Source organism: Aethalodelphis obliquidens, unplaced genomic scaffold (assembly GCF_003676395.1).
Source record: "Aethalodelphis obliquidens isolate GAN/ISIS:26980383/991018 unplaced genomic scaffold, ASM367639v1 scaffold3, whole genome shotgun sequence".
NCBI lineage: Eukaryota > Metazoa > Chordata > Mammalia > Artiodactyla > Delphinidae > Aethalodelphis > Aethalodelphis obliquidens.
Window position 1 is genome coordinate 7,882,131 of NW_020837947.1, and position 11,912 is coordinate 7,894,042.

Sequence of the window (11,912 nt, forward strand, 5' to 3'; positions counted from 1 at the left end):
GTTCTAACCCTGACTCTTTCACTTATTAACAGTGTGACCAGGGCAACGTGCTCATCAAGCTCCTTGAGCTCATTAACCGTCACCTGGAATAAATGATACTTCTCCTGGGGTGAAATAAAGATAAATGTATGTAAACCCTGCAGCGCAGTCCCTGACACGTCGTGAGCGCACGGTAACACTATTATCAGGCCTGGCGGAGATCCCAAGGTCAGTTCACTGGGAAAGAAAGGTCACTCCGGGCAGTGGTTGGAGGGACACTGGCCCTACAACCATACCAGCGCCAGGGCCCGCCTTCCTGGGGGACCTCACAGGCCCGCTGGGGCGCTCCGAGGCCTCTCAGGGAAACACGAGTCTTCCTTCCGGGGGTGGGGGCGGTCACCGGACCCCGAGGCTGCGCCCCCGCAACCGCAGGGAAGCTGCGAGGACTCTGCTCCCAACAATTCCCTTGCACGCAGGCGCAAGCTGAGTCTCCACCTGCGGGCAGCGCTGGGAGGTACCTTCGTGGGGCGGAGCCTGGGGCCGGACCATCTCACACGGCGTGGGGACGGCGGCCTTTCCTTTGGCGATACGCCCAGAAGCGCGCAGGGAGGCACCGCGGTTCGTCTGGCCGCTGGGGAAAGTGCCGGGTCTCCCTTCCTCGCGTTCCCTGGGCCCAGAGCGCGGGCTCGGGGCCCTTCGCCCCCTGTGCCCCCGAGTTGGAAGCGGCGAGCGCAGGGGGCGGGGTCGAGGCGGGCGCAGGGGGCGGGGCCGCGGGGGGCGGCGGTATACTTGCTGCGCAGCTCGCAGCTGAAGCCCGTCCTCGGCTGTCAGCGCGGCTCTGCGGTTCGAGCTCCAAGAGGCCTGCGGGGTGCGTCCACCATGTTGTGCCGGGCGGCGTGCAGGTGAGGCGCCGGGCGGCGTGCGCAGCGGGGACGCGGCCCCGGCCCCACGAGCGAAGAGGCGCGGGCGGTGGCCTCGGCGGGTCGGCGCGGTGGCCGCCGCTGTCCCCCACCGCCTCCCGCTCTGCCTAACTTCTCGCGCCGGCCCCGCGGGGTCCAGGGCACCTTCGGGGACCCGGCGTCGCAGGGCGTGGCGAGAGGCCGGGCCTGAGGGCAGGTGTCCGCTGAGCGCGTCCAGGTGCCGCCGAGGCGCTGGACCGCAGCGTTAGTTTAATGGCAAAGACTGGACAGCGAGGGGGCCAACGACTGGAAGGCCCCCCCAGGGGTGCGGGTCCTTCTAGTCGGGTCTGCGGAGCCGGGCACGCGGCTTAACGGTTGCTGCCCCCGTCAGCTGATCGGGCTGTGTTTGCTGTCTTTCCAGCGCAAGCAGGAAGCTGGTGCCGGGCCTGGGGGCTCTGGGCTCCCGGCGGAAGCATAGCCTCCCCGACCTGCCGTACGACTATGGCGCCCTGGAGCCCCACATCAACGCGCAGATCATGCAGCTGCATCACAGCAAGCACCACGCGGCCTACGTGAACAACCTGAACATCGCCGAGGAGAAATATCGGGAGGCGCTGGAGAAGGGTGGGTGACGGGCGGCCGTACTTCGAGAAACCGGTTACAGGGAACCGTGGAGGCGAGGCGGGTCTGCGTAAAGCCCCACCCCTGCTTTCAGTAGGACCGCTGCACGTGTTCGCGCGTTGACTTAGGGAGCAGAATTCACAAGGAGAAGAGCCGTTTCGCGGGGGAACTGAGACAGGCTTGTATTTATTTGCTAATCTTTGGAATTCAGTGAAAGTATAATACGGAGTTGGTATTTGTTTTTTAAAGGAGCTCAGGTGACAAAACCAGTCGTGCGTGGACTTTTTTTGTGTTTTTCATCTGGGGGCGTGTATGGGAGTCTTAACTTTTCTGTACAAAATAGCATTACACTTCGAATCTGTTAAGGTTAGTAATGTTAGTGGTTTGCACGAGGGAAATAATTGACAGGCGTGTTTCCAGGCTATATGTATGGCTGAAACTGCTCAGGTAAAAGTGTATTTTTTTTCTTAAATATGTTTTTATCGAATTTCAGTCCTGTGAAATTTGTTGAGCGAATTTTAGACTGACATCTTGTTGAGTGGGGACATCTAGTGGAAAAATGTAGTATTTCAGTCTGTGTGTGAGGTAATAGGTAAACAAAAAGAAGAGGAAGTTACTACATTCTCCAAGATTTACTTGTGATCATCAGAGGGACCGCAAGTACGGTAAAGGAAAAGGTTCTGAGTACGGGAAGAGGTTCTGTGATTTAGGACAAAACAAATGCGGGAAGAATGTGGTAATGGGGAGAGGCTGGGATAATTCCCAGTTGTGAAACTGTTTCCTGCATGACAACATCTGACATCCGTGAACCCTTCTCTTCAATATTTTAAAAACAGCTTAATTTCAGTCCTTGTGCAATCAAAGCTTTGCTTGTTTAATGAAAGCCAATGGAAAAAAGGCTTTACTATATTATATTGTACTGTATTGCCTATAAGTTAATGAATGTCTGTAGAGCTTTCTTTTATTTAAAAAATAATTTTAAAAATCATTAAGGAGTTAAATTTTCATGTTTGAAAATTTGGGAAAAATAACATCATCAATCTTACCGCATTTAAGTAAGGAAAATAACATCATCAATCTTACCGCATTTAAGTAAGGAAAATAACATCATCAATCTTACCGCATTTAAGTATGTAGATACTTTTCAAACAAAAGTACTTAACTTTTATTGTATTCAACAGAGAAAACTGGCCGTGAAGCCAGTGAAAATGTTGAGCTTCAGAAAAGTGTTCTTAAAAGCAGATATTAACCCCCCCAAAATTTCTATTAAAATTTGAAAAATGATTAAGTAAACTTTAAGAGATTGTGATTAAACTAGTTCTCAAGAAACATGTTTCTTTCCCATTAGAAATATTTAGTTATTGTTGACTTATTAAAAAACAATATAAAGCCTACATTTATTTTTAGGGTGATTCTCCAAGAAAAATCAGTAAGGGAAACACTGATCTGTCAGAAAGTTATTTTATAAACATAACAACGACAACAAAAGTTGACATCTTAAACAGAACTCTCAGAGATTATCTGTGTATTCAGATATCATTGGTCCTCTCCGCCTTTCTGAATTGCTAAAAACTGGAGGTTTTATTGTTTCAGAAAGCGACATTTCTTTTTTTTTTTAGAAAGCGACATTTCTTACGTGTGTTCTTGGCATGTGTCCCAACAACAGAAATAGGGAACTTGCATTGCTATTATGTAAGCCGCCCAAGGGCAGAGATCTCAGTGGTTCTCTGTGCCCTTCACTTTGCCTCTTGGTATCTTGTGAGTCATAAGAACTTAATACTTAACTGAATAAGGGAATTCCCATTTTTTCTAATAGTTCCGTTAGTCTGTAGCTTCTTGAAGGCATCAAGAAAAATATTTTGTTTTGCCTCCATGTTTAGCAAGGTAGTAAAAACAGCTTCCAATATGACATTCTTTTTAAGTATAGAGGTCAGAATTTTCTTTCTGTGGAGCTCCGTTCGGCATCCACGAGTGCCTGCTGCATGTGAGGCAGCCCGTTGGCCCTCAGGGACGCGGCAGTGCACAAAAGTCCTGTCCTCGCTGGAGCCTCCCTCCTAGCGGAGACACGTGAACAAGTCAATGTGGAGCGTGCGGGGCTGAAGTCCTACCGAGAAAAACAAAGTAGGGGAAGTGGTCTGGACGTGGGGCGGGGATTGCCCATCTTACATTGTGGTTAGAGAAGGCTTCTGATGAGGTTGACGTTTCAGTGGAGACTTGAAGGAGAAATGGGGGAGTGAACCATGAGACTGTTTCCAGGAAGTGTTCCAGCAAAGGCCTCAGTGGTCAGTGGAAGCCCTAAGCCGGGAGCATGCCAGGCCTGTTGCCTAAGCGCCAGGAGGCCGTGGTGGCCGGAGCTGGGCCAGCGAGGAGGTGCAGAGGGTCGGATGATGTGCACCTCTGTACCGATCGTATGGACTTGGGGTTCACTCTGAGAAGCGCAGCCTGCAGAGGGGTTTGACCAGACGTGTGCCGTGATCAGTGGGGGTCTAGAGGAGCCCTCTGGCCACTGTGTTGAGAATAGACTGTAGCGACAGGAGTGGAAGCAGGGGACCAGTGAGAGACAGGGGCACGAGTGCGGGGCGGAGGTGCTGCTGGTGGCACCATGGGCAGGAAGAAGGGGTGAAGTTCTGGGTGTTTTCCAGAGCTGACTTTGCTGGTGGGTGTGCTGGTGGGCTGATGTGGGGTGTGAGAGGACTAGCGTGAAGAATGACCGCGTCATCAAAGATGTCCTGAGAAAACAGCTGGCACTCACTCAGGTGGGGAAGGCCTTTGGATGAGTAAGTTTGGGGTTGAAGATCAGGGGTTCAGTTTTGAACAAGTTGAGTTTTCTGTTAATGTAACGTTGAAGTATTTCCCGGTGGATGGTTGTCTATCTAGAAAATGGGAGTTGAGCATTTTCCATGTGGTCTGTATACGGAACCATCTATTTTATAGCATTCCACTATTTTCTGTCTTTTTATTTGATTTACTGAAATCTTTTCTACCCAAGAAACCCGAGTTCTTTGAAGCCCAGGAGTGAATTTTCTACTAGCTTTGTCACCCCTGCTGGCTTCTCACTAGTTGTTTGGTACATTATTAATTGAACTGAAAATCCACTGGGACAAATATTTTGGGGAAGGTTTTTTTTTGGGTAGAGTCTTGAAATTGTGAAATTTTGGGACCAATAGGGGTGTTACAATGGTCCAATTATCTAATATTTTACAAAGAAAAAAAATAGTGTATAGAATGGTCAAAAAAGTAAGAATTAAAAAAAATGTGTTTTTATTTTAACCTTTCAGGTGATGTTACAGCTCAGGTAGCTCTACAGCCTGCAATAAAGTTCAACGGCGGAGGCCACATCAATCATAGCATTTTCTGGACAAATCTGAGCCCTAACGGTGGTGGAGAACCCAAAGGTTGGTTTAGATTGGTGCAACGTTAGCTACGTCTTGTGCACGATAGGATTGACTTGATTTTCTTAAGTTACCTTTAATTCTCCCTGAGGTGTCATAATGGCATGTGTTTCACAGCAAGCAGTACGACAAAGTTGTAACTTTCAAAGGGACACGTGCAAGAGTGGAGAATACATTCAGGGAATTATATCGTCAGATTTTATACACACGCACAGTATCACATACAGTGTCACCTTTCTGTTGAATCGTACTGTACATTAGGGAAAGACTGAGAAACTTTGTTTTTAGAAAAGGTGAGCTTTCACTTACTAGCTCTAGGCCCTGGAACAAGATGTTAGCCATTCTGTACCTTACCTTCTTCATCTGTATGCTATGGGGATAACAATAGGGCTGTTTTAAAAATTAAGTGTTATTATAGAATAGTGCCTTTTGCTGTTGTTTACTACTCTTTCTAACTGATAAAAAGTCAGTTGTCCCGGAAAATCAGGTTTTCCAGGACAACTGCAGGTAGCAAGGGAGTACAGAGCCGGTGATCTTGTCCACTGCTTGTTTACTTGACCTCCTGTGGAGCACGCAGAGACCCAGAACTTTAATTATCCTCCCCACCCCAGGGAAGGTGTGGGGTGTAAATATAGCTCTCCTCCTTTGTTTTTGCTCTTCTGGCAAGTACCTTAAGTTTCTGTGGCATTTTTTTGTTTTTAATCATGTTCTAGAAGGCATCTTGTGCACTTGAAATAAGCAGTTTCATTTGGAAGTAAAGATGAATGGGGGAATAAGTATGGGAAGCTGGACAATTCATTTTTTCTGAGTTAGGTCTTCAGACCGTGACTTAATGCTTTTGAGGTGTTGTGAGTTACCAGAATACCAGATACACCTGTATTCAGCCAACAGGTTTTGGTACTCTGCCATTTTGTGTTATCCGGTACCACTTTATTCCATCATTTGTGCTTATAACAGATGATTACTTTTAAGCCAGTAAAGTAAGAGAAGTGCTATTTTGGGCCTAGTTGACTTAGTTGATGTGCTCAGTCTCGAATTGTATTCTGTATTGCTACAGAATAAAAAGGGTGATGACTCTTAAAGTGCACCCTTAGTTCATTAATAGGCAACATCACTCTTTTTTTTTTTTTATAAGATGTTGAGGGTAGGAGATTATTCATTCATTAATTTATTTTTGCTGTGTTGGGTCTTCGTTTCTGTGCGAGGGCTTTTTCTAGTGGCAAGCGGGGGCCTCTCACTATCACGGCCTCTCTTGTTGCGGAGCACAGGCTCCAGACGCGCAGGCTCAGTAGTTGTGGCTCACAGGCCCCGTTGCTCTGCGGCATGTGGGATCCTCCCAGACCAGGGCTCGAACCCGTGTCCCCTGCATTAGCAGGCAGACTCTCAACCACTGCGCCACCAGGGAAGCCCCAACATCACTCTTTTTAAAATGATATAATTGAGATAGGAAAGATCTAGGCTGCCTTGGAGAAGAAGCAAATCTCACCCATAACATTTTATTCCCAAATTGAAACATAGAGTAGGTAGGGTAGAAGTCAAAGTAAAATCTTCTGTTGATGGGAAAAAAGAAAGCTAATGAAAAATATTATTTCTTTCCTTATGGAAACAGCACTGTGAGTGAAGAAATCCCTCTAACATGTTTCAGCAACAAACATGTAAATTAAAATCGTGAGATGTTATGACCCTGGTGTCAGGACAGGAATAACACTGTTTTGTAGGCTCACTGGGTCATGTAGTGTTTTCCATGTGTTTCTAGTTGTGTCTGGGGCCATATGACAAGAATATTGGGATATATTTTATATAATAAAAGATTTTATTGTAATTGTTGCCATCTGTTCATTTGTGAGTGGTTTTGGGGTTTTTTTTTTTTAATAGGGGAGTTGCTGGAAGCCATCAAACATGACTTTGGTTCCTTCAAGAACTTTAAGGAGAAGTTGACCGCCGTATCTGTTGGTGTCCAAGGCTCAGGCTGGGGCTGGCTCGGTTTCAGTAAGGAACAGGGACGCTTACAGATTGCTGCTTGTTCTAACCAGGATCCCCTGCAAGGGACAACAGGTTAGGCTTAAGAATTATTACACATTTATTCGGGAGAGATGGTTCACTATAAAGCATTTACTGTGAAATACGGAAGACAGCAGTGTTTAAACCTACCCTGAGCACGTACTAAATTGAACAGATCTTAGTAGATGATACCCAGAGTCTTGTGGGAGCAAAAATCTTTCCAAGTCCTTGATATTTTATAAAATGAGCACGTGTAGTTTTACAGATATGTTAACAAAACATGTTTTAAACATAAACTCTGCTTCATTTGACACAGAATTCGTATCAGCCTACATAATAATTATATGCACTAGAATAAAAAACTAAAATTAGATAAACAACATGAAGGAGGAAAAGACACATAGTCTGAGTCTGACTTCAGAGCTTGGACTCTCAACTCCTCTGCTGAGCACCTGTGGTCAAACTGCGACCAGAGCTCAGGTTTCCAGACATCTACCTTCCTGAGGATTTTTTGGCGTAGGAAAAGATTGGGCTTAGAAGCTGCAGGCTGGGTTCACCAAATCCTTTTTTATGTTGAGCCAGATGGAAGCAGAAGCTCTTTAGGAAATAGTCATAAGGATCCAGCAGTTTGCTGGAACTTTGATGTGAGGTGATACCTTAGCATCAATCAGCAGTAGGTCTCAGCCATGTTTTCTACCTCTACACATGTCCGGAGACTTGCTTACGTGACTCACTAACCTGGATATGTTCAGATTAGCCAGAATCTAAACAGCTCTTTAGGGAAAGTGAGATGCCACAGAATTTGGAAAAGCAACCAAAGGTGTGTGAGCCCTGAGTGCTCTAAGAGCCAGGTACCTGACCGAGGAGGCTGTGATTGGCAGGTCAGTCCTAGCAACACCTTCTTCTCTCCTGCTTGAAGAAAGCCCATTGGAATAAAGATAAATGAAAGTTATGGTGATTTATCTAGGGGGAAAATCATGTATAAATTTTGTTCCCTTAACTATAAGTTATTAGTGACGCACCTCACAGTTGATTTAGACATGCTGGTCGGTGCTTGTTTTCCTAGAGGAGCGCTTTCAGTTGGAGAGGTTTCTTAAATGAATGTTTTATAGATTTAACTACTTCTTCACACACTTTTCAGAAACTAAATAATGTATGTTTTTCTTAAGCCTTACTCAGTTTTCCTTGTTAACTTAATTTTTATTATGTCTCATAAACGCTCTTTTATTTATTTATTTGCAGTAGAGTTGCTTTACAGTGTTGTGTTAATTTCTGCTCTACAGCAGAGTGACTCAGCTATACATGTGTATAATCGTAAACGCTTTGTATTCTCTGTGACTAACATCAGCCCAGGGGAGCAGAGCAGGTTTTCCATAGACTCCCCCAAATGCTCAACACCTTTGGAAGGTCCTCAGCCACACCCACAAAGAGAACACACCCTTCCTGAGACCCCTAGTGAGGACCACTGAGAATTGGCTCTTGGATAAATCTGTTGATATTTTAAGAATAGCAGTTAAAATACTGTGGTTAGTTGATTTTTCCAAGTCTGTTTTAATTATTTTTACTAGTTATCACATTTTCTTCCAAAGAGTAAAGTTTAAAATCTTTTTCTAGGATATTTATTCTTATGCAAATTTCCTATTTACGTAAGAAACTGAAAAATGGATGAGAATGTTGTAAAGGGTAGTTTTGTGTGCATAGGAGAATTAAAGTTTAAAGCGAGAAGATGCAGTGTTGTAGAGTGAAATTCATAGCTTTTGTTTCTTTCCCTTCTTTCCAATAGGTCTTATTCCACTGCTGGGAATTGATGTGTGGGAGCATGCTTATTACCTTCAGTATAAAAATGTCAGGCCTGATTATCTGAAAGCCATTTGGAATGTAATCAGCTGGGAGAATGTAGCTGCGAGATACACGGCCTGCAAAAAGTGAAACGTCAGCCTTACCCTGAGTGCATCAGGCTCTTTATGACTATGTTTGTAGTAGTGCAGAGAACCACGCATACCAGTAAGCTGCTCCACTGTAGTGTTTCTGAGTGTGGCTTATTCAAATAGTTGATAAATATAATTTACTGCTGTGAATAATCTCTTTTAAAAGCTTGTTATTAGGCAACTGTTTGAAAATGTTAAATGCTTTGTATAATTTAATCTTTTGATTGAACATTTTCTTCAGAGAGCTACAATAGTTAGGAGATTATAATTTTCATCATAAAACCATGAAGGATGTTTCATCCCTATACTGTTGGGGTGTCTAAGGAAGCCTTTCTAATCCTGTTCTATTGCAGTTACAGAAAATCTGGTCTTTTGCCCCATTTGTTTAATAATAAAATATTAAATTTATTTCCCAAGGGAAATATTCAGTTTTCTATTGAAAATTGCTCTTTTTGTAGGTAATCCTCTGTCCAGTATTACTTCGGGTGGGCATCACCCAGTGGTCTTTAGTTACTTATGATCACAGGTTCTGCAGGGTTAACACTAACCATTTTGTCATTAAAAATATATATAACTTGATTGCTAATTGCGAATTGCTTTATTATGAGAAGGAAATAGTAGTGCCTCTGAATTTTTCTGTGGACAGAAAAAGACTTTTGTGAAATTTTGTCCTCAAACATAGAAATGTGTGTTGTCTAAGTGCTCAAAGTGGACAAATTAGGGCCTAGTTAATAAAGTCAATGATAGGGAAGGGCCACAAATCTGCCAGCCAGACGCTTGCCCCTCTTCTTTTGGGCCTGCTCGTGAAGCATCCCTCTCAAGAGAACCGGACCTGGGTCAGGGCCTGCGTTGCCAAGTAATGAAAGACACGTTGGTTTCAGGATGCAGTCAGGAGCACGCCTCTATGAGGAACATTTGTTTTCAAAGATTTGTTTTTGAGTTATTTCATCCATTTTGATGTTTTTTGTTTCTTCTAGAAAATGTACAATCGCTATAGAAGCTTTATATTGTTTTATTGGTTTTTCCAATAAAGGGAAAACCGTATCCCTAATAGAGTGACAGGGCAGTCAAGTTCCATTCCTGTTGGGTTTTTGCGAATGGAGCTGTTCAGTGCAGCAGGGTCCTTTCTGTACTTGGCTTCACAGTGTCGGGTGTTCCGTGTTCTTCATCATCTTCTCTCCTTTTTTATCAACTGGACATTTCCTAATATACTTTACAGTTCTGTCACTGAAGATTTCATTTGTTTCTAATCTGACGATTACAGGTAATGCTATTCTGATACCCCACACAGGTTTTACCTTCTATTGGAATATTTTCTCTATGTAGGTTTTTTCTTAAACCTATTTTAGTAACAGGGTGTTTTCTCAAGTTTATTTTTTCATTTAAAAAAATTTCCCCCTAACTTTATTATCCTATTTTTTTTTCATGGAAAAATGGAGTGACTTAGCAGTTTCAATATTAAAGACTGAAGTTTTAAAAAAAATTTAAATTCAAGGCACATTTCTTTTAGAATTCAATTAGAAAAGTATTTAGGCTTTCTGAATTGTCGACAGCGTTGATGAGACTAGTGTTAACTGTGTATGTGTGTGTGCTTGTGGATTGAAAACACTTCAGAGACTATGATTGCCATCCTTTCTATACCACAGTAAAATGGCTTTAATGGGGCACAACTGAGAGCCGTGTGACTGCTACTTACATATACCCTATACACACATATATATGCCTGTGTATATAAACAAGGCAGCTGTGTGACCGCTGCTTACGTATATCCTATACACACATATATATATGCCTATATATTATAAACAAGGCAGTGAACTCTGTAAACAGACCATTGAGAAAATAGGACCTTTTTGAAAGATGGGCTTTTGAATACAAATAGTCTTCTAGATCATGAACTAACAAAGATATGCAGAGACTACTGACTTATATAAAGCTTTTGGACTCTCATTAAGCTTTAAGATAAAAAAAAAAATCAATGTTGAAATTTCTATGGGGCTCTATTTTTGCTTTGATTGTATCATGTGAGAACAAGGGAAAGCATACTGTCCTCCACTGCACTTTTGGATTTTAAGAGACTAAGATAACATACAGAGTATAGATTTTAATCACCCAGCAGAAAATGAGACTCTATAAGATTCTGTTTAGCCCTGTTTTTCATAATAGAAAAGAAACAGAAAAGGTAAAACAACCGTTTCTTCTGGAAAGAGCAAGTACTGTTCACCCAGGAAGGATTTTTGTGACTGAATCAGCAGTGCCTGCTGTAGTCATAGACGTGCTTCAAAAATTGTAGCATGATTGGTGCTGCAGGGGAACAGGATGCAGAACAAATACTGTCTGTGAAATAGTATCTGCTGCTCGAACTGTTGTGTAATAATTAAACTTTGATATTGAGAAGTTACAACTTTATTACACACCTCAGGGTCATGATTCTACAATGAGATTTGAATTTTTGTGGAGTGCCTTTAAAAAGTAACATCAAAATCATAAAATTAAGATTGATGTGTGTTGTCAGTCATATCTAAAACTAGGTATAAATACAAATTTTGTTTCCTGTTTTAATTTCAGGGGAACTACTGTTTGGGAAAGCTGTTCGGTCACTAAATTACTGTCTCTCTTTTTCAGTCACACCCTAATGATCCCAGCAAGCTAATGCCCTCTGTTCTAAGGTACGCATGGTACATACTAAAAATCCTGTAAGGTCCTGGAGCGTTTTCACTTACTTATTCATTAAAGAAGCATTTATTTTCATATTGTAAGCGTGAAGCTTTTTGATTATTAATAAAAGAATCTGTTAACCATCAAAGGAGGTCTGTATTAAGTGTGTGTGTCAAAAACATTTATAATCTTGCAATGCTTTATCATTTTTACTGTAGGAAAGGAATACTAAATAATAGGTAGTTGAAATTTTACTCTAAAAACCCAGAAGGCTTACGAATTCTACCTCTGGGAGGAATTCTTTTGTGCGTGGTTCTCATGACTGTGGCTCCACCTTCTGGAGACTCTCATTTGGAGGGTCTCCATGGTTCATCTAGCGGAGGTGATGGGCAGTTTCCTCTACTTGGAGAATGCATAGCTTTCAAGGCCTGATT

General features: G+C 43.1%; 1 protein-coding gene across 3 annotated transcripts; it reads left to right on the forward strand.

The window, feature by feature from the left end:
- The first annotated feature begins 749 nt into the window (after positions 1 to 749).
- Positions 750 to 11,626, forward strand: SOD2 (superoxide dismutase 2). 3 transcript variants are annotated; one of them, XR_003427799.1, is made up of 6 exons: positions 752 to 881; positions 1,300 to 1,502; positions 4,778 to 4,894; positions 6,767 to 6,946; positions 8,676 to 8,896; positions 11,446 to 11,626. XR_003427799.1 is itself a non-coding variant. In XM_027082088.1 (5 exons), the coding sequence occupies exons 1-5, from the start codon at positions 859 to 861 to the stop codon at positions 8,819 to 8,821; spliced, it is 669 nt and encodes a 222-aa protein (XP_026937889.1). In that variant the 5' UTR covers positions 751 to 858; the 3' UTR covers positions 8,822 to 11,622. The 3 variants fall into 3 exon arrangements, 2 of the variants coding, with proteins under 2 accessions (XP_026937878.1, XP_026937889.1); XM_027082088.1 differs by having other exon boundaries at positions 751 to 881; positions 8,676 to 11,622; XM_027082077.1 differs by lacking the exon at positions 6,767 to 6,946 and having other exon boundaries at positions 750 to 881; positions 8,676 to 11,622.
- Positions 11,627 to 11,912: the final 286 nt, after the last annotated feature.